The sequence below is a fragment of the Columba livia genome, chromosome 16, assembly GCF_036013475.1.
Source record: "Columba livia isolate bColLiv1 breed racing homer chromosome 16, bColLiv1.pat.W.v2, whole genome shotgun sequence".
NCBI lineage: Eukaryota > Metazoa > Chordata > Aves > Columbiformes > Columbidae > Columba > Columba livia.
The window spans coordinates 7,394,110-7,418,664 of NC_088617.1; the positions used below are offsets into that span (position 1 = coordinate 7,394,110).

A 24,555-nucleotide genomic window follows, 5' to 3' on the forward strand; every position below is an offset into this window, starting at 1 on the left:
TCAGGACACCGGAAAGCAAGGCAGGTGAATTGTACAGAAGTCCATACACCCAGTGGAAAATATGGTGAGATTTGTCATTTGAAAGGTTTAGAACTGTTGGGGAAGGGATGAAACAAGAAAAGACGAGTTTCGTACTAAACTGATGTTATTTATAATCTCACTACAGACCTAATTTCTCTTGTGGCTTTAGTCCTCCCCATTCCCAGCCAGCAATCTATTATATTGGAAGACACTTGAGATGCTTTGTGAGTAGGGAAATTATTATACGTAAAATATGTAGCTAGTATTATTAGAACAGACTTTGATTAATTTTGCAGCTGGCAAAATTGTCCCTGCCTGAAAATGAAATCCATTTGCTATTCGTGTGGAAGTAATTGTGTTAATATCAAAGCTAGTTTTAAAATGAAACAGAGAGGGCTCTACTCCTTGTGAGAAAAAGGGCTGGAGTGACAATTCCTTACTAACTCAAGGAATTATCTTTTCCTCCACAAAAAGCCTTTAGGACTTCAACAGACTTATTTGTGGTATATTTAAGGTACATTGAACTATGTAGATATATTCAAGTAATCTCTTGTCTCAGTCTCACCTTTTATATGCATGTTACCTAATAGTTGTATTTGTTCAACTAGTTGTATTTGTATTACGTGTTTGTACAGCACCAAGTGCAGCAGAGCCTTGTCTCATGGGCAGGTTCATCAGCCCAATAGCTGCTGACAGCAAAGAGATGAGCCCTGGCCAGGAATATCTCTCAGACTAATTACCCTGTTAGTCTGCAGGAATGATTTTGAAAAGCACTTGGACAAGATTAAACAGCCAGCTTTCATTAATTAAGAACTGTTTGGGCTTCAGGTGGTGTAAAGATCCCAGGTGGCCCCATAGTCAACTCTGGCTGCAGCTGGGGTCTGCATCTCCTCCTTCACTGCTCATACTAAAAGTTTTTCCTCCCTGCAGCCTGTTTGCTGGAGTGCACAGATTCTCTCCTCCTCCCAAGCAGGAGGTGGGCAGGTCTATAACTCCATTAAATATACAAACACCCTGTGCTCCCTCTCCGCTCTACCGAGGGCATCGGTGTCCCCAGCAGCAGCAAAATTCGAGCAAAGGGCTGGGGGAGGCTGAAAACAGCAGCAACAAATCAACCCAGCAGCCAAAACGCCCCGGAGGAAAGGGGAGAGGAGCAAGGAGAGCCCAGGGAGGTTGTGTATTTCGCAGCTCTTTGCAGGAGCTTTCTGCAGCCCTTCCACAGCTCTTGCAAGCCCGTGTGTGCACTTGTGTCCCAGGGAAGAGCATCCTTCCAGGAGGAAGAAAAAAACAAACAAAATCCACCAGCAATTATTCTTTGCAGGTGAGAGGGAGAAAGGAGTTTAGGGGAATGAATCTGGAGGATCCAGAGACTCGGAGAGGAAAAGTAGCCAGGACAGGAGACTCTGCCTGCTAAAGCCTGAGCTCTGCTCCACAATGGGATTTCTCGTGTCCAAAGGAAACCTCCTCCTCCTACTCTGTGCCAGCATCTTTTCCGGTAAGTTTGAGAAAGCTTTTCTACCCCTGCGCTGCTCTTCAGCTCTTTTCTCCCTTATCCCTCTCAAAAGCACATTGCAAACAGCAAGGAATTTCCCCCGTTTCTGCATCCTCCTGCCCCATCGCTCCCCTAAATACCCGCCTCTACCGAGCAATGCTTTGATTTTATTTTTCTGCTCCTTGTCTGATTTGATGGGGAAAGGGTTAAAGCGGCGGTGGGGACAGGAGGGAGAACACAGGCAGGGGCTCCGCATCCTGCTCCTTGCCCGGGTAAAGTGTTCATGTGTCTCCGGGCTACAGCTCCGGCTGGGGGGAGCACAGCCAGAGCTCAGCTAATGCTTCCCTTTGTGTAATCCAGGGCAAATCTAAAGCCTAAATCGGAGCCATGTTCCATGGGGGGCAAGGGGGGAGCCTTCGGCTCCCTCTCCGTGCCGGAGGATGCAGCCGGCTCGGGAGCGCAGCTCCCCCGGCAGCCCCCGGGAAGAGAAGCGGCTTTAATTTTTAATTACCAACAGGCTCTTCCGACGGTTCCTGTCGTGTACGTGCAGGGTCAGGGCTGCTCCTTGCAGCCTCCAACTTCTAAAGTCCTTGTTAAGGGAAACTGAGCTCTCATTCTCCAATTTGTACTCTTCCCCACCCTTTTCCTTCACCCATTGTTTTTGTGAAAGACCAGCTATGAAGGTTAGTTTAAAAAGCTAAATTTCAGTCTACCTTTTTTTTTTTTTTTCTCCTGATGCATTTGATGCCAGGTTTTTTATGTGTAAATCTGATCTAGAATCCCTATTTCTCAGCAGGAGGCGGCCTTTTCCTTTTTGTCTTGCCCTTCTAGCATCCCTCTTTCCTGCTCGCGGACTTCAGTGCTAGAAACTTGCGGCAAAGTGGCCATAAAAATTAAACCAGATTCAGAGGAGAATGGCCCATGTAATGTTTTTCAAATGGTTTTACCGATGCCTCCCCTTTCTGCAGACCCATTCTGCTCTGCGATAGAAACTCTACAACTGGGATTTGACCACAGTGGGGGAACAGAGAAATACATGGGGTAGCAGAGAGGCAAGTCACCAGGGTGGCATCACCCTCCCATGTGTCCCTACCTGCCCATCACTGGGTTTAATGTGGGGATCCCACCCCAGAGAAGGTATCGGTGCTTGGAACTGCATGGGTTTCACACCGCTGTGCCCCACACCTTCCCCACAGCCTTCGGCCATGTGGAAACCCGAGCCCACGCAGAGGAGCGTCTCCTGAAGAAACTCTTCTCTGGTTATAACAAGTGGTCCCGCCCCGTCGCCAACATTTCCGATGTGGTCCTCGTCCGCTTCGGCTTGTCCATTGCCCAGCTCATCGATGTTGTAAGTGCAACCTGTTCGTGCAACACATGGCCAAGATTAACTGGGTCGGTGCTCGGCTCCTGGCATATGTAGGTTTTACTGGGTTGGGAAGAACTTTGCTTTCAGCAGAGTTTTCACACAAACAGCTCTGCTGGTTTGAGGGGTGACTTGTGAGTAGTTGGTCATCAAAGTGCATCCTTTATTCTTCATTTACTCTAAGCAAAATCCCAAATTCCTGGTCGAAACCCATGGGACTGATCACAGCAGAGCAGTGAAGCAACTGATATAAAAGCCAAAGAGTACTGACTAAAGAAAAAAAGAAACGGCAGATTTGGAATTTGAGCCATTCTTATGAACAAGCTAATAGAAGCAGTGGCTTACATGTCTCTGGAAGATAACTTGTTTGAAGAGCTTTCTGCAAATGAAAGTTTTGAGGGTTGTTATCTAATCTGGCAGATGCTAACAAGAAAATTGTTTCTGAGTGTTTGCTGAAATAGAAGTTACGCGTGTGCAAACCACATATGTCATGTACAAAATAGAGTGGTTTGCACTCCAGACCAATGTGCACTGAAATGGTATTTAAAGGATTATTCTGTCTCAGTGTGGTGGGGTCAAGTGTTGGATCCCAAGGAGATCCCTGCAGGCCTGCAGATGTGAAGCACAAACACAGGCTTTCTAGCCTGTGCAGACCTTCCTCCCGTGTGCTTCTTTCTCCTGTCTCTGTTTGCATGCAATACTTCCAGGGCAGCATGTTCGTGTAAAGTAACATCTCGTGAACAAGTACAGACCTTGCTTTCAGAAGCTCTCTCTGTCACTTTTTACTATATTTGTGTGGCAGAATAAATGGGGTGGTAATGCAAAGTGCATGCAACTTAAAAACACTGGTGTGGGACAATCATAATAGACAACTCTCCACATATTATATATTGAGATAAGAGCTTTGAGATGCAGAGGGAGCACAGCTGGGATGACATGAGGGGTGGGAAATCAAAACCACTAGTTGCTAGAGACCTGCATCTCCTTATGCAGAGGCCATCGTCTTCCAACTCTGCAGCACATAAATGGTTTCCCATTCCTTTCCTCTCTCCTACGTCAGCCAGAGGCGTCCAGGGCAGTTTGCAGCTGCTAATGTTGAAGTTGTATGGTTCTCATCTGAATTATTGATAAGACTAAAGATGAGACATTAGTGACTGTGGAGGCATGAGAGAGACCTTCCATTATGCAGCTGCTGAATTGTGGAAGAGGGGGGATCGATACACCTACTTCACAGTGCTTTTCCCAGTTTACTTAAGAAGAATTAATCTTCTTAAAATCATGTCAGTGGTTAGAAGTGCAACAAGCAGGCAGTTCTGTGCCTGGGTCGGTGGGTGCAGCCAGAGGAGAGCTCTTGTCCCTTCTTGCCCTGGTCTGTGTGGTTGGGGACTGGTGACACCCCTGCCACCACTGCAGCATTTTAACTGTCCCTTCACTCTTCCAACAGTGACAGTGTTTTGGTGCAAACCACGCTGTAATTGTTAGACACAATGACAAAAATATGAAAGGAAAATCAGAGCTGTATTCAAACCCTGGCTCCTGCTGACAAAAGCTGGGAGGGGGATGACACAAGAAAAATCGATGTGGAACTTGACATCCCTGCATGTCCTTACCTCACCCTGGTGTGCTGAGGGTTTTCTAAGCCCAGAGACAAGTGGTGAGTGATCGAGCGTGTGTCCAGGAGCAGCCATTGAGGAACATGTTTGAACTTCTCTGCCCGTGTCTCTGCAGAATCTGGTGTGCTGTGTTCACCTTGAGAAAAGAAACCAGGCGGTGTAACACCACCATCCTGTGTGAAATCCCCTGGTGTAACACGACCATTGGCTGCGGGATCCCCCTGGTGTAACACCATTATTGGTTGCGGAATCCCCCACTGTCCTCAGTCTGTGCAGGAGAAGGAGGCAATCAGCTGTTAGGACATTGCAAACTTCCTACAAGAGAAAGCCATGGGAACAGAGTCATGCTTGGCATGGGTCAGGAGGACAGCAGAGCCCTCTTGTGTAGTGATGGGTAGGCATTTCCACCAAGGTCTGCACCCAAAAAAGGGAGGAATTCCAGTAAAGGGTAGCACCGGTGCAGCTGGGATCCCCAGAGCAGGGACAGTGGTGGAGACCCTCAGATGCTTGAATTGCAAAGGGGTGAGAGAAGCAGATACTCAAGGGTTGGTCCAGTCCACAGCATGGCAGCCCCTTCCAGTGGCATTCGTCATCTCCCATCGGCACCCAAGGGAATAGCTGGATATTTTCCCTTTCTTTGTTACTCATTGAAATATTTTTTGTATTCCTCCTTCCTCTATGTGCTTCTGGTCCCCCACCCTGGACAAGTGTATCTCTGATCAGGTTTTACACTTGGTGCCACAAGAGCAGTGAGGAGGCTCAGCCCACCCAAATCTCCTGGCTTTTAATGTTCAGAATTAATCTTGAACTGCCATAAGGTTAATGACAAGCAGTTTGCTTCCAAATGAGCTCTGTCAAAAGAGCTGGTTCTGATGCCAACCAAAGAGAGAGAGAAAAGAAAGAAACACACAAATAAGCTCTGAGCTCTTGCGTGACACTTGAATCAGACCATCACTGGGCTCTGCCCCACATAATTTGTCTTAGTTATTTATGTAGGAGTTGTAACAGGCAAGGCAAGCAGTGATTAATTCTACTACAGTGCTGCCAGCATAATATCTGCCTCACATTACTTAAATATATACACATATAGTTCTGTCTTTCTATACTATTTGTATGTAGAGTTAGGAAAAAGTCTACAACTGACATGAGTGTACACCAGGCTGTTCAAGGGTTACATGTCAGCAGAGTAGCTTGGGTTTATTCAGAAAATACAATCCATTGTGCTCTAGGTTCATGTATTTGGTAGAAAGAGAAACATTGCTGAGCTTCATGTTTCCAGACCTGTGTTCACAGATAATTTTTTGCAGCAGAAGTACTAAACACTACTTGCAGATGAAGCTGAGCGTTGTAATCCATGCACACGTGTGAGTAAGGATCTATGTATCCATCGCTCCACTTCAGTGCTCAGGGCAAAGCCAAGCTGGGGAGCTCTTTGCCTGTCCCCATCGTCCTATGCTGGATCTACTGACATCAAGGAAAATCCCAATAAATTCAAGTCCGTCTGCTCACAAGATCGCTGAGGTGCAGTCTCAGCTGTTCAGTGGTATCAGACAGCTGTGTCCTGTCCCACGTTAACTGACAGAAACATCTGCTTGTTATTTCCAAGATGGAATTTGCATTTATTGCAGAGGTGATTTATAATTACAGAAATAATTACAGACTCTGAAGGAAATATAGTTAACAAAGATGAGGAGAAAGCTGAGGTACTTAATACCTACTTTGCCTCAGTTTTTACCAGTAATACAGGTGGCCCTCAGGACAACTCATCTCTGGAGGTGGTTGGCAGAGATAGGAAGCCAAATAGGCCCCTTGTATTCCAGGAGGACATAGTTGGTGATTTACTGAGCCATCTGGATCCTCACAAGTCTATGGGACCAGTTGGGATCCATCCTAGGGTGATGAGGGAGCTAGCAGAAGAACTTGCCAAGCCGCTCTCCATCATCTTCCAAAAGTCCTGGCTCACTGGGGAGGTCCCATATGATTGGAAATTGGCCAACGTTACCCCAGTCCACAAAAAGGGCTGCAGAGCTGACCCTGGCAACTACAGGCCTGTCAGCCTGACCTCGGTGCCTGGCAGGGTTATGGAGCAGATCATCCTGAATGGAATCACACAGCACCTTCAGGATGGACAAGCGATCAGACCCAGCCAGCATGGGTTTAAGAGGGGCAGGTCCTGTCTGACCAACCTGATCTCCTTTTATGATCAGGTGACTCACCTGGTGGATGAGGGGAAAGCTGTGGATGTGGTCTATCTGGACTTCAGCAAGGCCTTTGACACTGTCTCCCATAATATACTCTTGCAAAAGCTGGTAGCCCATGGCTTGGACAAGTGTACTCTACGCTGGGTTAAGAACTGGCTGGAGGGCCGGGCCCAGAGAGTGCTGGTGAATGGGGCTGCATCCAGCTGGCGGCCAGTCACTAGTGGTGTTCCCCAGGGGTCAGTGTTGGGTCCCGTCCTGTTTAACATCTTTATTGATGATTTAGATGAGGGGATTGAGACCATCATCAGCAAATTTGCTGATGACACCAAGTTGGGAGGGAGTGTCGACCTGCTGGAAGGCAGGAGGGCTCTGCAGAGGGATCTGGATAGACTGGAAAAATGGGCTGATTCCAATGGGATGAAGTTCAATAAGGCCAAATGCCGGGTGCTGCACTTTGGTCACAACAACCCCCTGCAGCGCTACAGGCTGGGCGCAGAGTGGCTGGAGAGCAGTCAGACAGAAAGGGACCTGGGGGTGCTAATTGACAGGAAGCTCAACATGAGCCAACAGTGTGCCCAGGTGGCCAAGAAGGCCAACGGTATCCTGTCCTGTATCAAAAATAGCGTGGTCAGCAGGACAAGGGCAGTGATCCTTCCCCTGTACTCTGCATTGGTGAGGCCACACCTGGAGTATTGTGTTCAGTTCTGGGCCCCTCAGTTCAGGAAAGACATTGAAGTGCTGGAGCGGGTCCAGAGAAGAGCAACACGACTGGTGAAGGGACTTGAACATAAGACCTATGAGGAGAGGCTGAGGGAGCTGGGGTTGTTTAGTCTAGAGAAGAGGAGGCTTAGAGGTGACCTCATCACTCTCTATAACTACCTGAAGGGAAGTTATAGCCAGGTGGGGATTGGTCTCTTCTCCCAGGCAGTTAGCAATAGGACAAGGGGGCATGGGCTTAAACTCTACCAGGGGAAATTTAGGCTGGATATTAGAAAGAAATTCTTTACAGAGAGAGTGATCAGGCATTGGAATGGCCTGCCCAGGGAGGTAGTGGACTCGCCGTCCCTGGACGTTTTTAAACTGAGATGGGACATGGCACTTAGTGCCATGATCTAGTAAACGGACTAGAGTTGGACCAAGGGTTGGACTCGATGATCTCTGAGGTCTCTTCCAACCCAGTCGATTCTGTGATTCTGTGATTCTGTGAAATGAAGTACAAATTAAGAGAAATTCAATTAGTTCCTTGGGCTGTCGCACCCACTTGTGTAACCAATATATGATCTTGCATTTCAGGACGAGAAAAATCAAATGATGACCACAAACGTGTGGGTAAAGCAGGTGGGTGCACCAAAACGTGTTTTTCCATGTTCCTTTTCAGTTTTGTGATGTGAACTCTCCCAGCTCTGTAATTGCCTTGCTTTTGGCAGGAGTGGCACGACTACAAGCTGCGCTGGGACCCCCTGGAATATGAAAACGTCACATCCATCCGAATCCCCTCGGAGCTTATTTGGAGACCAGATATTGTCCTCTACAACAAGTAAGTGTGAGCGTTGTGCCCACAAGGCAAACCCGTCCTTGCAAATTTTCTCTGCCTGTGCTGCCAAGGTGCTTTTTGCAATTGTTTCTCCTTATTTTGTTCTCTGTGGTTGAATTCCATGTAGACTCTCATAATATCCGTCCCAGATGTGCCTTAAATGATATGATTAACATTTGTCACAAGGTTTTTGTTCTCCCAAGTATCCTTTCTCTGGACAGTGGGTTTTGTTGGGGGATGCCAGGTATTGTCTTTTCTTCACATGTTGGAGACACAATTGAGCTGGATTTGTGCTTTCAGCTCTCTTTAATTTCACTTCGCCAAGGAGCTCTCCCCTAATTCATCCCTGTCAACTGGAAAAGCCAGTTACTGAGGATGGGCTTAAGTAAGGAAAATATGCTGAAATATTTCAGACTTTTGTGTCTGCAAATACAGGTTTCAAGTCAGCCCAGTACCATTCTAGAATTTTCCTGAAATAGATATTTGTTCCTAATACCCAATGTTTGAAAACTCTCTCTTGTATGGACACTTCCTAGGGAGCATGTGGTTGTTTTCTTTCTTTCCTTTGGAGTCTGTTGATATTCTTTGAAAGGCTGTCCAAGTTCCAAGACTGTTTCCTCCTTGGTTTATCCCAGCAGAGTTCTCCATTCTCTTGGATGTAGGGTATCCCAGTCTCCCTCCCTGGCACAGGCTGTAGAGAAAACACTTGCTGCAAGCATCAAACAAAAACATCTTTGTATGTGGCTAACGAAGAAAACACCACGGAAGCCAGGCTCATTTTTAATAAACAGTTGCCTGGTTCTAGTTCGATATGATTTTGCTTTTTTTTTTTTTTAAAAAAAAAAAAAAGGCTGAGGGAGGAATCTGTCCAGCAGATTGTGAGCTTTGGAGACTGTGGAATTTGTCATCATTCCCATTAGCTTGTCTCTGATCCTCAGTGGTGTGGAGCGATTGCAAACCTCTTGGAAATCACTGCACCTCCACACGGCACCTTTCAGAGATTAGACTGATGGAAATGACTAATTCACAGGCACTTGGACCGTCCTACTCTACAGGGACACACTCTGAGCATGAATATTATATTACAAGTGGCTCACTTTGCAGCCAAGCAAGGTGTTCACAGCTTCCTCTGGAAAAATGTCCTTGTCCTTTTCATTGCTTAATCAATGAAAATGGTAAGGATTATTATTTTTGGAGCTTCTGGTGGTGGTTGTGATGGACCTTAGTGCCAAAGGAAACAGTGCTACACAAACCTCCTCTTCTATGGGACTTTAGTGCTTCAAACTACTCATTTGCTGGAGCTACTCGTAAATGAGAGCCTGAGGTGTCATCTCTGCATCTGCTCCCTTGGCTCACTCTCTCATCACGGTTGGTGAGCATGTTCCATGCAAGGAGGGGTCTAGCAGTAAAGAAGGAGGCCTGGGTGTCCTTTTGTGCTGTAGACATGTCGGGATTTCATGCTGAAAACAACCTTTGGTTTCTGGCCCTGGCAGGCTCTGCCTTGCTGTCCCAGGTCACTGTCACTTGAGCAGCTACAGGGACTCCAGGGAGCAGCTGCCTGTCTGCTGGCCCCAGCAGCTCTTCCAGAATGTTCTTTTCTTCTTCTGGGGTCTTTCAGCCTTGCCCATCTTATTGGTCCTGACTCAGTCTGACTTGTAGGGAGGGATTGCAGATGGCAAATCTAACCTGGCCACCACACAGGGAGGTCTCATGCTCCAGCTGCCCAAACCCAAGCTACATCCCTCCCTTTATCCACATGTACCATTAATAATCATGCATTCCTCTGTCAGTTGTCATGAACCTATCATGCATTTTTAATTGGTTATTTTATCCATGAATTAAACATGGATGTAGGCGCCAACCATCAGCCAGTCAGTAATGGTTTTCCATTAATTCTGTACCTCTTTACAGCTATATTTGCCTGAGCTCTTTCATACAGTCTGGTGTAAACTGTATTCTGTGCTGCAATGTACTTCTCTTTTCTACCTGATTTCCTATCAAACACATTTGAAGCTGTAGTTAACATCTTAGTTTTGTTTTTTTCCTCATTGTACGTATCTCAGCTAGAAATCTTTCAGAAAGAAAGGCTTTGGAAAGACAGCGAGTAGTCATGGGTGATGCTAACAAGCATTCCCTCTCATGTTTTATATATATATATATATACATATATATATATATAGTTTAGAGAGAATTTAAAGTAGATGCAGATAGTTTTGCATCCAAAGAAGCAAGAGAATGTGTGTGTAGAGACCTTGGTGGAGGAGAGCAAGCAGCCACACTGGCCTTTTGCACTGTTCAGGCTTTTTAATGCAAATTATTTATTGCTCATCACATGCTCTGGCAACAGTATGGTGTTTCTGTTTGGGATGGTATCGTTTGGAAAAGAGACTTTTTGGGCAGGAGATTATAGAAGTGTCTCTTTTGTTTTCATCTTGGGGTACGTATAGAAATGTTGAAATTTGAATCGATTTGAGATTTGCATCTTTAAGGAAACTTAACCTGTTGTTGTGATATTATTCTCATATCTAAACTCACTATTGTCAAAAACTTCCATCTGTCTGCTCTAGAGGCCCGAATTAAATCAGTAAACTCAGCTGGTTTGGCCTAGAGAGTATATGTACTTGTCGACATTCATAAGGAATCTAAAACCTAATTAATATCCTACAGGGAAATTAATATGCTGTTGAATTTTTGGGCTTGATGAGATAAGTTCCAAGACTCTGTAAATAGTTTCTACTAGATGTGACAAAACACATGTATAACAGAGGAATATGAGTTAATAGTGAAGCAACAAAACCTCTTCTTCCCTGCCAAGAATACCAGCTGTTCCTTATCTGAGCCCATAAAGGCTCTTCAGACACCACCAAATCATTTATAAATGAATTATCTAATCCTCTGCATTGACTTATTTTCCCATTCATGAATGGACTTCAATCACGTTTTAGTTTTCCTTCGTGTATTTGGCTTCTCCACCACTTTGTTGAGCCATTTGGACTCCGTGCAACATAAAAACTCCAGAGGAGAAAACACTGAAACCTGCAGGTTTGCAGCCAGGTTCTGCCACAGGCTGCCAGATGAATGCGAGACCATGTCCTTCAGCCTGATGGATGGGCAGGAATCTCGACATCTAAGTTCACTGGCTAGTTTTCAACTGAATATTCATGATAGCGTTTGTCTTCTCTAGGCTGATTATTGTAAAATCTGGGAACAGTCAAACTTCAAATTTTTTTTTTCTCAATATTTTCTGGTATTAGCTGTTCCAAAAAAGAAATCCCTGCCTTAGCCTCCATAGTCACAAAAAAGAAAAATCAGACATGAAGGGAATTCAAATACAAATTGCTGTAATTAGGAGCAGAAAATATCTGGAGGAACTCACCCATTGGTAATATGGACACGAAGGATTACTGGAGTGGGTTAGAAGATCATCTGGCAGGCGGCTTCTGAAAATCATGAGAAAGCAAAGTGTTCTTTTGAAGTGCACTACAGCAGCTTGTTCTTTTGAACTACACTCTGATGTTTGCAACCAGTGAGTTTTACGGAGTAACGCTGGTTTCCTGACTCATCCCGAAGCTGTTTGGGGGAGAAATACCAAAACATGCCCCAGTCTAACCTTTAAAATATTGCAGTCATTCTTGACATTTTTAGTTGTGTGTTCTTGCACAAATTGTGCCATTTTGCACTAGATTGTACTTAAAATAGGCCTACCTATAATTGTTAGTTCACACTTAAGCTTTCCTTATTCTTCTGGGTGTTTGCCTGTTTCTGAGAGGAATTAGGTCTCTAGATGCCTTTGAGATTTGCTGCAAGTTCTGTCCAGCAATACAGGAATTAATAGGAGGAAATATATAAGGGGCATCTCTCCTGGGCTGTTGCTGAGTGAGCATCCAGGACTTCTCCTTCCATTATGCTCCGGACAGAGCTGGAGTTTTGCCTCCCAAGTGCTAACGAGGGTGCTCAGCAAAGGGAAGAACTGAAGCCAAATGCACAAATTCAGCACTCTTAGAGCCTTTGGAGAAACTTGTTCTTATCCCATCAGCGTAGCACAGCCAGTTCTGAGACAGATGCCTGTTTCACTGAGGAACAATCAAAATATCAGTTACCACTGGCTCTTGAAGATCCAAAGCAAGCAAAATCTGTGATGTGACCTAAAGAATTACGCATTGGTGCACAGAAACTTCCGTCTATGTCCCCAAGAGGTTTTATACCCAAGATGCCAAGACATTGGGGATAATTAAAACCCAAACAGACAGGGTCCCAATCCTCTTGTAGCTGACTCCATTTTGAGTAGGTAGTTTGGACCAGGTAATCTGTGCATTTGTAGTTATTCTTTTGGTAGGGCAAAACAATTGTTAAACTACATATTCTCTGGTTTGCCTTTGGAGAGTACTTTAATCTGAACATTACAGAAGGATCTCTTTGATAGAGTATAGGATACATTCTTTAAAGAGGTTTTGAAACTGCAATTTTTCTTGGTTACAGTTGTTTGATGAAAAATGCTTTAAATGGGGACATTCTAGCAATGTGTATACAGCTAATTTTCAGGCTTTTAAAGCTCTGTTTGGATTTAAATTGTATCATCAGAAATTAAAATAAATGTGTGTCTCATTTACATGCATTTTGAAAACATTTAATTTTGTGAGATGATATATCTCCCAACTGCAGGAAAATAGAAACCAGAAAAAAAAAAAAAAAAAGAAAAAAGAATAAAAAGCTTCTCCATCAGCAGAGCTTTTTAATGAAATATGGTTGGTGGCTGCCAGTAAAACAATGCCATTCTTGAACCCTTGTAAGCTTAGAAGATTTTTAGAATAGCTGCCTTTATTCTTGAAATGAGGTATCAAAGGCTGCAGAACACGGCAGCGCTATTTCTGTTGGCAAAAAAAATAACCGACTGTCTTCTCTCTTTATTGGTGTGCTCTGTTGTGTTTGACATGAAAATATAAGAGCTCCAGTACTTTATTAGAGACAGATTTTGAGAGCTGTCAGGTCAGGGTAATCAGAAGAGCCTATCTTAATTCTCAAGTTCTTGTTGTGATGTTTGCCTTGCACTCGCCCCTTCTTCCAAATGGTTTTTCATGACAACTGTCACAACACCGTGGTCTAGACTGAACGAGATGAAAATGTGCTACCGCTATAAAGGGACTGCTGCAGATTTTCTCCGTTCTTCTCTATCAGATCTCCCACCTTCCTGTCTCAGGAAATATTCCTGTTATGCCGTCAGGGCTGTTGGCACCACTCGGCCAGGAGCGGCTTTTCCCACAGCAAAACTTTCTACAGAATAACCAGGTTTCCCCAGTCTCCCAACTCCAGACTTCATTTGCAGCAGGTTGTCTCACCTTTGTCCCTTGGAGGAGGTTGGGGAGAGGCTTTGAAAGACCGGCAATAACCAAGTGACCTTGTCTGCTCCCTCTCTCGTGTCAAGAGGAGGAGACGAAAGCCTCACCCAACGAAAGCATCTCTCTTGGTTCACCCCGTGTCGGCAGCGTGCCAGTGAGTGGAGCTTCCAGTCCCCTAAACATATGCTTGAAGGTCCAGTGTGGGTGGTAAGCTTGGAGAAGGAGGCAAAAATATGTGTATGCATGGAGGGTTAAGAAAACTGTGAACATTACCTTTGCATGATATATGTAGCTGGCTTGGATACAGCCTATGTGTAACAGCAGAGCTAATTTACCCTGCTTACAAATTACTCAAATATCTCTAAACTGAACTGCAATGAGAAGTTCAAATGTGCCCAGTGAAGTCAGGAATTGTTTCACAGTCCTGTTATGTTGGTGAGGGGGAAGCAGACGGGTCCCAGGGTGTTTTATGGCTCCTCAGAGTCATTAGCTGACTCGCAAAGGCAAGAAGCGATTTTGCTGCTGATTTCACTCCTGCAGTGATGCTTCAGGCAAAATGCAGCTTGGAAGGCAGGACCAGTGTTATTCGAAATAATGTGTGAGCTGAAGAGGACCCAGGATGAGGCTGGGTTTGTTAGGCAAGCAATTAAAAATTATCTTCCTCATCAAAGAAGCAGATCATTTATGGGAATAATTGACACATGAGATCTGCAGCATCGCACTGGTCACATCCACTCTTGAAGAAAAAAGGTATGTAGTTATCCAGAGACGGCAAAACTGCTGGACAAGACATTTCTGGGAATGAAATGCAATTCTGTGAGTTATTATTGTTCCTAGATGACTTTTTAGCAAGAGTTTCATGCCTCTTTCCAACAGTTGTCATAAGGAAAAACACATACCTGTGTTGTTTACCCAGTCACTTACGCATTGCTCTACTTAAGAAGAGAAACACTAGTAGATGCTCATTATCCCTTTTCAGTAATATGACTCCAATTATAAGCATATTGTTCCATTAATGAATGATTTAATCATGCCTCAGAGATCTCATTAAATGCAGAATTGGATTCCAAATTCCTATAGAGATCTAGAAAGAAAACTACCAAGAACAGCAAACACTGGACTGTCACCTGCTGTGCATGTTTCATGTCTCAGACTGGCTTTGCAATGCAGGCACAATCCAGGAGAAAACAAAAAAAGAGAGATTTTTCATCCAAAGCAAGTGATCCTGGAGTGTAAATGAGATTTAAAAAAGAAAAGGTAAGAAAGGGAAGAAAGGAGTTAGATGGATGGTACAATGGCATTGTTTGGGTTTATTTGCATCCAAGTAAAACCCAATGGTGGTTTTGCCTTGGTCTCTTTGAGATATCAGTCTGGGTTTCTATATATTTTTAGCTTTCCTGTTCTGAAACAAAACAAGAAAAAACCCCACATTTTAAAGCTTTAGAAGATGAGCAATACTACACCAGTCTCACTGGAAGCTGGTGTGCTAATGAGGATGCTTTGTAGGGCAAGAGGAAACGTCAGAAAGTCTTTTTTTCCTTCTTTTGCATATGAATGAATGGAGGTTCTCCTAAAGAAACCAATTTAGGGAAGCTCCTCTGCCTTCAGCCTCTTGAGGGAGCCCACCAGGCTGTCCCTGTGCTGTTTATGTTGCTGCTGGTGAGGAAGAGGAGAGGTGTGACCCCGCGGACCCCATCGCTGTACGGCTGCTGTCACGCCACATCTGAGATCTGAAGCAGCCGAGCGGGGACAAGGGACTTTGCCGATGGCTGTAAAGTGTCTGCAGGGGGGATCGGCTCCAGCCGGGCGGGCTGGGCAGGAGCAGAGAGGTTTCTATCTATATCAGCCTGAATAATTCATCTCAAGTTCTCAGCAGAAACTCTTCCTTCCCTGCTCAGCTTCCCATTTCTTTAGCAGCGTTGCTCTTTACCACTCGGCATCTCACAACAGGCTTTTTCCTCCATATCCCCGAGCTCTGCAGCAGCTCCAGCTGGGTATGTAACAGTCCCAATTCCCTCCCTACTTTTTGGATGCTCTTTTCTCTGTTCCTGTAGATAGACTTGAGGGCATTACTCTACAAACAGATTCTGCCTGCTTCATTTATTTGGGATTTCAACCTGGTGAGGACAGGGCTGTCTCCAGGGCTGGGAATCCCGTGCCCAGAGTTACTGAGTCTCCCTTGTTTCTTCAAGACTATAACAGACTGAGTATGGCATCTCTTGGTGGCCTTTCCTCCCCCAAATTCCCAGTGCACTTGCTTTTCCTGTTGCCTTTTTTGATCTCCATCCCAGTCTCAGTGTCATGTCACGGTTCTGTGGGAAATCAGGGTGCTTTTCCCACACCGCCCAGCTGAGAAAAGCAGATCCAAACAAACAAAAAAAAGTGCTGTTTATGCAATAGTTTTTTCACCGTCTGGAAAATGGCTTTCCGCTATAAAATCCTGGGTTGTTAGCTATTTATCTTATACCAGCACGCAGACCTCAACTGAGAGTCCTAGTAAGAAAATACAATAAGAGACAGATCTTCCTGACTGGGAAATCAAGAGATTAACTTTCATTATTCCTATTAATAGGATGTTCTCACTGTTTTACACGTAACAGACTGAATGATTATCCAACACTGTTTCATTTATAGCAGCTGTCACAATTAATTCTGCAGAGCCCGCAGCCACAGTACCTGATAGTGGTTCTTCCCACATCTGTAAAGCAAACTCAACCCTTTTCAGGGCATTTGCGGGACACCTTCGAGGAAAACTTGTGTACGTTCACCTCAAAGACCTGACTTACGCAAGGTGAGGGCTACATTTGTATGCAAATCTAGTGCGTGCATAAGAAAACAGAGTTAAATAGATTGGATGGATCCAGTGCTTGCACATGATGTTCATCTTGCATCTCCCAGGTGGCTTGAGTGCATTTTTGGATGCCAGGCACTAAATGTTCTATTTCTTTGACAGAGCTGAGAAGTCACAGAGAAGCCTTAGTCTTTTTTTATCTTCTATTTCTCCCCAGTGCTGACGGTGACTTTGCAGTCACCCACCTGACCAAGGCCCACCTTTTCTACGATGGGAGAATTAAATGGATGCCACCCGCTATCTATAAAAGCTCCTGCAGCATTGATGTTACCTTCTTCCCCTTTGACCAGCAAAACTGCACAATGAAGTTTGGCTCCTGGACATATGACAAAGCCAAGATAGACTTGGTGAGCATGCACAGTCATGTGGACCAGCTGGACTACTGGGAGAGTGGGGAATGGGTCATCATCAACGCTGTGGGCAATTACAACAGCAAGAAATACGAATGCTGCACAGAGATCTACCCTGATATAACTTACTCCTTCATTATCCGGAGGCTACCACTGTTCTACACGATCAACCTGATCATCCCCTGCCTGCTGATCTCCTGCTTGACTGTCCTGGTCTTCTACCTGCCCTCTGAGTGTGGAGAGAAGATAACCCTGTGCATCTCTGTGCTGCTGTCCCTCACTGTGTTCTTGCTGCTCATCACAGAGATCATCCCATCTACCTCATTGGTTATCCCCCTGATAGGAGAGTATCTTCTCTTCACCATGATATTTGTTACCTTGTCTATCATCATCACTGTCTTTGTGCTCAACGTGCACCATCGTTCTCCACGTACCCACACGATGCCTGACTGGGTGAGGAGGATCTTCCTTGACATTGTCCCACGCCTCCTCTTCATGAAACGTCCCTCCACGGTGAAAGACAATTGCAAGAAGCTCATTGAATCCATGCACAAAATAACCAACACACCAAGGCTTTGGTCTGAGACTGACGTGGAGCCCAACTTCACTACCTCATCCTCCCCCAGCCCCCAGAGCAATGAGCCATCACCCACATCTTCCTTCTGTGCCCACCTCGAGGAGCCAACCAAGCCTCAGCCTATCTGCAAGTCCCCATCTGGGCAGTACTCTGTGCTGCACCCAGAGCCTGTACAGGTGACTTGCTCCTCTCCACAAGCCTCCTGCCACCCCCTGAGTGACACCCAGACCACCTCCATCTCGAAAAGCCGATCACTAAGTGTCCAGCAGATGTACAGCCCCAATAAGACGGAGGAAGGGAGTCTCCGCTGTAGGTCCCGGAGCATCCAGTATTGTTACCTGCAAGAGGACTCTTCCCAGACCAATGGACGATCCACCGCCTCTCCAGCATCCCAGCGGTGCCACCTCAATGAAGAGCAGCCCCAGCACAAGCCCCCTCAGTGCAAGTGTAAATGCAAAAAGAGCGAAGCAGCCGGCACACCAGCGCAAGGAAGCAAGACTCACAGCGCCAAAGAGCAACACCTTCTGTTGATGTCCCCAGCCCTGAAGCTGGCAGTGGAAGGTGTTCACTACATCGCAGATCACCTGCGGGCAGAAGACGCCGATTTCTCAGTAAGTATGCTAACTTAGCATTCTCTCCATGGGTAAGTCAAAAATTGCTTACTAAGGAAGCCTCACCAAACTTGGGGATGTACAGAGACTCTACTTGTTGGTGCATGTTCAGCCATCTCTGACATTGTGGCTTTTGAGCACGTTGGCACAGCTGGAGAGGTTGTCCTTGGGGTCTTGGCTGGCATGTGAATCAAGCAGGCAGCACAACCAGACCCTGCTCAGGGCTGCTCTAAAACAATAGAAATCTCTAGCAGAAAACAGGAGTAAAGTCATCGATAGGTAGGAAGGAGGCAGCTAAGATTTACATCAACTGGTGGGAACGTAGCAAAATTATTCTTTATAGAGAAGCCTCTGAGCCACTGAGAATTCACACTTTGTGTTTTATTAATCATTGACTGTGGCTGCTGAGCCCAGGAAAGCAAATTCCTGAAATAGGTTGTGGATATGGGAAGCGCGTAGTAGTGTGGGGACTTTGCAGGGTTTGTTTAGCTCTGCTTGATGCGATTCCTCATCAGTGGACTTCCACTGGAGCGGTTGGCACTGTGCAGGAAGGTGGGTGGACAGACACATTTCACACTTATTCTGAAGGGCTAAATATGGCTACAAATAGAGAAGGGAAGTAGAGGCTGAAAGAATTTCTTTTAATGGGGATGGTGATGCACATATAAATACCACATCCTTTCACACCTCCTGTAGCTCTTCCCCTGCAATACTATGGATATGGTGTGCTAGTTAATTATGGCCATAATGAAGGAAGCCACAAGGCAACCTGAAGTTAGCGTTCTTGCTAAAGAAAAATCTTACGTGGCTTTTCCTAGAGGGATCTCTCAGCAAAAATTCTTTCTCAGCTGTACTTACAGTTTGATTTTCTCAAGATTTAGAGTCAGTGCAAGTCATAGTGCTTTTATGCAAGACTTCCTGGGCATGAAGAGAGTCTTTATATTTGCATTTTTCACAGCACTGAGCACTTAGCAACAGCAACAAAAGATTAAGTGCTGCTGTCCATTTATACACTCTTTGGTACCACAGTCTGAGAGGTCTCTGTTCTTTAATGTATTTCACTTCACAACATCCCTTTGAGGAAGTAACTGGTAATTCCTCATGTTGAGGAGTGACAGGCAAAATACAGAGATGAGGTGACCTGTTCAAGGTCACAGAATAAATCTGTGGCAGAGATGGGCTGTGAATCCCCATCTTCATCACTTGACAGCCCAGCACTCTTTGCTGGGCTAAAGCACTTCACAAGCACATTAGGACTGTGGGAATTAAACTCTGTTTTCTCTCCTCTTAGTAATAATCGCACATAAAGCCATGGAAGCCAGTTGATTTTAACTCATTTATTTCCCCCAGGTGCAAATGAAAGAATATTGCACCAATATTACATCCCATTTCAACCAATTCTCTTTCTGCTAAGCTTCTTGATATCACTGAGAAACAAGTCAATGAATACCTTGGGTTGTTTCCTTTTAATCTGTGATTGCAACTTTCTGTAAAATGAAAACAAGCTTTAGAAGCCACCATTTTTTTTTCCTTATACCTTCCACTATTCTTCTCTCTTTAAATGAATTATTATCCTGAGAACAAAAGGTATTTACAGCACTAAACATCAAAAGCAGAAGAAAAGGAGGAGTTTTGAGGGCTCTGATCAGACCCCCTGCCAGCCCAGTGAGGAAAAGCACCAGGAAAACATCCCTCAAGGAGCAGAGAAGAGTCACCCCCAGGAGAAGCCTCCAAGCCTGCCCCCAGTTTTGTGCGCTTTCACAGCAGTTTGGCACGGTAGGGAGAGGTTGGGTTTTCAGATTAGGGGGAATTTTCACTGAGCTTGGTGCGAGGCGATATTATTTTATATTTTTTTTGGATGCAAGTCATGTCAAGTGGGAAAGCACATTTTTTTTTCCTCCAGGTGGAAATGAGAAAGGAGGAAACGTGATCTTCTGGAATTGAGATGTACTACAAGGAGCAGAACTGATCTAGTAAAAAGAGAGTTTATTGGGGAAAAAAAAAATCAGTGCTCAGGAATTTGCTTTCATCTTAAAATGAAATTGTGGCATTTCTTCATGGAAGTTTTGAATAAATCTGTCAGCAGGCAGCTCTGATGCAGCCGCAGCCCCTGAGACACAGCTCACTCGCTGGGTTATATTTTCAGAGACATGCACCTTCCTGGAATGAGAACAGAGCTGCTTTTGAAGGTCCTGTCTTTTTCTAAAGCACCATTGCCACAGGGGCAGTGCTTCTAAATTAAAAGTAAATAGCTCATTTAATTAAGTGCTTCAGCAAAGAGAAAATGGGAAATGCAAGAAGCAGTTGTTTATTACCAAAAAAAAAAAAAAAAAAGAAAATAATCTGCGAACAGTACAAGCACCATGGTACACAGGGGAAAAGGCAAGACCAAATTGTCCCAGCATATGATAGAAATGCTGTTAGAAATTAATTAATTAATTAAAACAAGGTGCATGTCACACACAAGCCCAACTACCAGACCCCAACAGCACCGAGTGGAAAACCTTTTTGTCCTCATGCCTGTGCACATCTCCAGCCTGCTCTGATAAAAAGAATTTTAAGACAGCTTAAAAATAAACCAGGAGAGAATAGAGCTGAGCAGGAGGAAACATGGGATAATCTCACCCGTTTATTTTTAACAAAGTACAGTAAAACCACCCGGGACTGCTCTGTCCCCATGCTCAGACCTGCACAAAGCTGGGCCAGGGAATAGCAGCAGATTCCCTTATTTTTCAGGAATTTGGGGGTGGGGGAGTCAGATGGCTCCTGTCTCTGATCCTCTCCCGAAAATAGTTTTGAATGAGCTTAAAAACTAATCAAAATACAGCTCAGAAGTTGGGGTGGCAGATGTTGACAGCTGCAGAGATGTTGTCAGAGAGGCCTCTGCAGATGACGCTCCACGTGAGGTGCTGGACCACAGGGAAATGTTACAGCACTGTCAGGAAGAAATAAAAAAAATCTAGATAATTTTCATTTCCTCCTGCTTTTTTTTTCATTGTTGCTCCATAATTTCCAATTTCACCCTTCCCTGCTCTCAGTCTGAAGCTGGATATTGATTTTGCAAACATCTGATGCACTCCCAGCCATCATTTTCAAGATGGGCTGAGTTTTTATGCATACATCATTACATTCAAAAGCAAATTTCTGTTGAACTGTCCAAGTTGTTCTTCTTCTCCCGTTCCCCCTTCTTTTCTCAAAGAGAAACTCATCTAGTTCATTTAATTACTTCTTGTGATCCAGCACTTACTTATACCAGCACAAATACTCAAAAAAACTTATTTGGCCAATCCAGATTTCCTGTTGGAGATCAGGTGCTATATTTCAGACTTTCTTTACATTAATCTTACAAATGCAGTCATCCAGATCTTGCCTTTCTCACCAGGAATTTTAAGCATCAGGGACTCACTCCAACTCTCAGCAAGTGATGAATAGATAGAAAATACGTACAGCAAAGGGGAGTTATCCACCGAGACCTGACCCTCGGGATGAGAGAATTCCTTGCGATTTCCAGGGTCGCTATTTCTTTTATTCATCCTAACTATAGTTGGATGTACAATCACAGAATTACAAGGTTTCTCCCAAGAAGGCAACAACCTTCAGGATGAACCTTTATTTTTTTGTTTTGTTTTGGCTATTGGATAGTAACAACCTGCTTAACTTGATGCTATATTTAAAAGGAATAAAATTATCCATTGCACTAAAATATTTAACTGATTTTTACACTTTTGAAAATGCCCAGGTGCTCCTGAAATTTAAGATTCTTTGCTCAGACAACAAATTATTGGGAAAATACACATTCTGCAGCATATGCCTTGTTTCTCATTTTACAAAGCTGCTTATTGAGCCAAAGAGCTGGAGTAATATCAGTGATTTAAAGGCTGAACCAAGCAGTCCACAAGGCAAATAATGAGGGTGTAGTTGAAGAGCTCACTTTGCTGGCATTGCTTCAGCTGAATGTCGTCTGCAAATATATCGGAAAATTCATGGTCAGGTCATGAAGGGTTCAGCACACCAATATGAGGTAAATGCACACAACTTACCTGCAAGGAATTCTCCTCTTAGCTCAATAAAATATCACAGCACTGGTCACAGAAGCCAGGATTGTACATTCTCTCCCTCTGATACACCGTGATTTCTCTGTACCACCCACAAGGTATCAAATAAAATCTAGTTGTGCATCCGTGACTGATGAAGAAAGAGAAGACTCAGGGTGAGTTTTCAGAGTCGCTGTGCTGTGCTCAAAGCGTGTTTGGTGCTTGACAAACGTTTTAGGATCTGAAGTTGCCACTGTACCTGTGAAAACATCATCAGCTGCAAATAGCTATTTCACTGACATTTGGATTGCTTTCCTCACCCAAATTAATTTTCAGCATAATCAGCAAATTTTTAAAAATATCTATATATATAGATATCTCCATATAGGTCTCATAGATGTGTTTTAGCCCACACCTACTGTTCTGGGCTACTCCCTTAAAACGAATGCAGTATCTCTGTGCTCTGGCTCTGCTGCCTCCCTCTCCTTACACCACATTCCTGACTTGCTGCAATCACGGCACCCAAAGAGGTTCGAGCAAGCTGCTGTGGAGATGTTTTTCCCTTAAGAGGGAGGCAGAATGCCAACATTTCAGCCCTCGAGCCTATTAATCACCAAGTGGTATATTGTAGGAAATTATGATGGGTACAGCCGTATCAAATAAAGCTTTTCCATCTGATCAGTCCGCAGAAAGAAATTAATAACAGCAATGTAATAAAAGAGGTTTTCATATGTATGGGGTTTCTCACTTAATGAAATAGCCATTTATAATTCGTGCCTGATGGTATTAATAAGTACTAGATCCCCCCCAGAGAGGGATTGCTAGAAAATCTTCCCACAGCAAGACAAAAAGCAGGGTGAGAAGACTTTTTTTTTAATTTGCTGGTTCATTTTCACTGCTTACTCACCCAAAGCAGTAAATCCCTTCACAGAAAGAGTTTGGCGTCGTTAATCTGTAAGCAAATCTGTTTATAGGCACAGAGAAAAGAGTAATTTCCTTCCCCCCAGCCCCATCATCCCCAGCTTGAATCACAGCCTCATTTATACAACCAGTTACAGCTGTTGGTCATGGAAAATGGGATAGTGAGTGTGCAGACAAGCTTAATTGTCCACAGGCATGTGTCATCCCTGGGGAGCTGTGAACAGGGTTTGCAATTGCACGTCTACACCCGTGCTGTAGGGGAACCTCTCTCCCACATCAGCAATTGATAGAATAAACCTTTGCCTTTAAATAGGACCACTAAATATATGCGAGACCTTCCCCTTCTCTGAACTAAAATTAAACTATTTTATGCATATATATCTAAAGCACTTATATATATATATATATATATATATATATATATATATATATATATATATATATAAGTAAAGCATATATATATAAAGCATCTATAAGGCATATATCTATGTAAAGTATTAATCATCTTCATAAACTTTGATTGCAAATAAACAATAGTGGGCTTTTCACCTCTGTGTTCCCAGGTGAAGGAAGACTGGAAGTACGTCGCAATGGTCATCGACAGGATCTTCCTCTGGATGTTCATCATTGTGTGTTTGCTGGGGACTGTTGGTCTCTTCCTCCCACCGTGGCTGGCAGGAATGATCTAGTATAGTTACATAAGGAAGAAAGTATGTCCCACTCTATGGATTTCAGCTCACCTGGAAGGAGAGAAACAGAGAGTTGGAGGCAGCCCTTTCAATATTTCACTGCGTGTCCGCGCTTTACTTGCTCCAGATCTGTCTGGGAATACTTTCCAAGGTCTTATCATATTGCCACGCCATTTTCATTTCCTCCATCTAATTTAGGGGAAAAGTTCTAATTAAAGTTTGTACATAGCATGGTGGCATTCATTGGTATATACTCAGCAATTTAAGAACACGAGCTTGTTCCCTAAAGCAGCACATGAAGAGGCTTCGCATCTACAAACCAGCCCCTGGCAAATTAGCTCCAGTCATCTTCAGAGGTCTCGGTGTGCTCTGCCTAGTGATTTTGCCCTGTCAAGCTGAAGTGGTTCAGGACTACGTGTCCCTGTATGAGTCATTTTATAAATAAATAAAGTTCCAGATCTGGGATACCTGCATAACTTGTGGTCTGTGGTCGGCTGGTAAAGGTGGACAAACTGGAAAGGCTGAAGGAATTCCTCAAGGCAGCTCAGCCCCTTTGGGACCAACAGTGTACATTAAATCACCAAAAATACAATAGCTATGGTCTTTGTATTGACAGGGTTTACTTTGGCCAATACCGCTCAGAAACCATGGGGATTATAGCTGAGTGAGGATCATGCAAATGAAGGGAGGATTTGGCATTAAGATTCAGGCCGTGTTGGTAGCATGTTAGTGTGCTTTTAAGGGAAATTACCTGGATGGGAATTATTGCTGCTGCAGAATAGCAGAGGGTCACTCTGAGCTTAAAGGCCCTTTCTGTAGCTAATGTAGGTACTTAGAGATGTGGAAGCCTCAGCAGAAACTCAAGACAACGCATTAGTGTAATAAGGAATTGTGCCATTACCTGGGGAAACCTGAACAGGATACATAGCCACACTTGGGAATTCTGAATGGCACTTTGCAGG

At 44.3% G+C, this 24,555-nt stretch overlaps 1 protein-coding gene and 1 long non-coding RNA gene across 3 annotated transcripts; one reads left to right on the plus strand and one right to left on the minus strand.

The window, feature by feature from the left end:
• Window positions 1-906: 906 nt before the first annotated feature.
• On the plus strand, window positions 907-24,066 carry CHRNA4 (cholinergic receptor nicotinic alpha 4 subunit). Of its 2 annotated transcripts, none has more exons than XM_005499576.4 (6): window positions 907-1,516; window positions 2,710-2,861; window positions 7,984-8,028; window positions 8,118-8,227; window positions 16,569-17,949; window positions 23,468-24,066. In XM_005499576.4, the coding sequence occupies exons 1-6, from the start codon at window positions 1,456-1,458 to the stop codon at window positions 23,591-23,593; spliced, it is 1,875 nt and encodes a 624-aa protein (XP_005499633.2). In that variant the 5' UTR covers window positions 907-1,455; the 3' UTR covers window positions 23,594-24,066. The 2 variants fall into 2 exon arrangements, with proteins under 2 accessions (XP_005499633.2, XP_021138473.2); XM_021282798.2 differs by lacking the exon at window positions 23,468-24,066 and adding an exon at window positions 19,853-20,293 and having other exon boundaries at window positions 965-1,516.
• LOC110356231 (uncharacterized) lies at window positions 20,270-23,591 on the minus strand. The gene is made up of 3 exons (XR_002409328.2): window positions 23,454-23,591; window positions 21,990-22,242; window positions 20,270-21,910 (listed from the first exon to the last, which is right to left on the minus strand). It is a non-coding gene; the product is annotated as an uncharacterized LOC110356231 (long non-coding RNA).
• Window positions 24,067-24,555: the final 489 nt, after the last annotated feature.

What these genes read in the sequence shown, in the direction of transcription:
- CHRNA4 (XM_005499576.4), top strand. Translation starts at nt 1,456, where the DNA reads ATGGGATTTCTCGTGTCCAAAGGAAACCTCCTCCTCCTACTCTGTGCC. An exon ending in CAAACGTGTGGGTAAAGCAG is followed by an intron (nt 8,029 to 8,117) that starts GTGGGTGCACCA and finishes TGCTTTTGGCAG; the next exon opens with GAGTGGCACGACTACAAGCT. An exon ending in CAGAAGACGCCGATTTCTCA is followed by an intron (nt 17,950 to 23,467) that starts GTAAGTATGCTA and finishes CTGTGTTCCCAG; the next exon opens with GTGAAGGAAGACTGGAAGTA.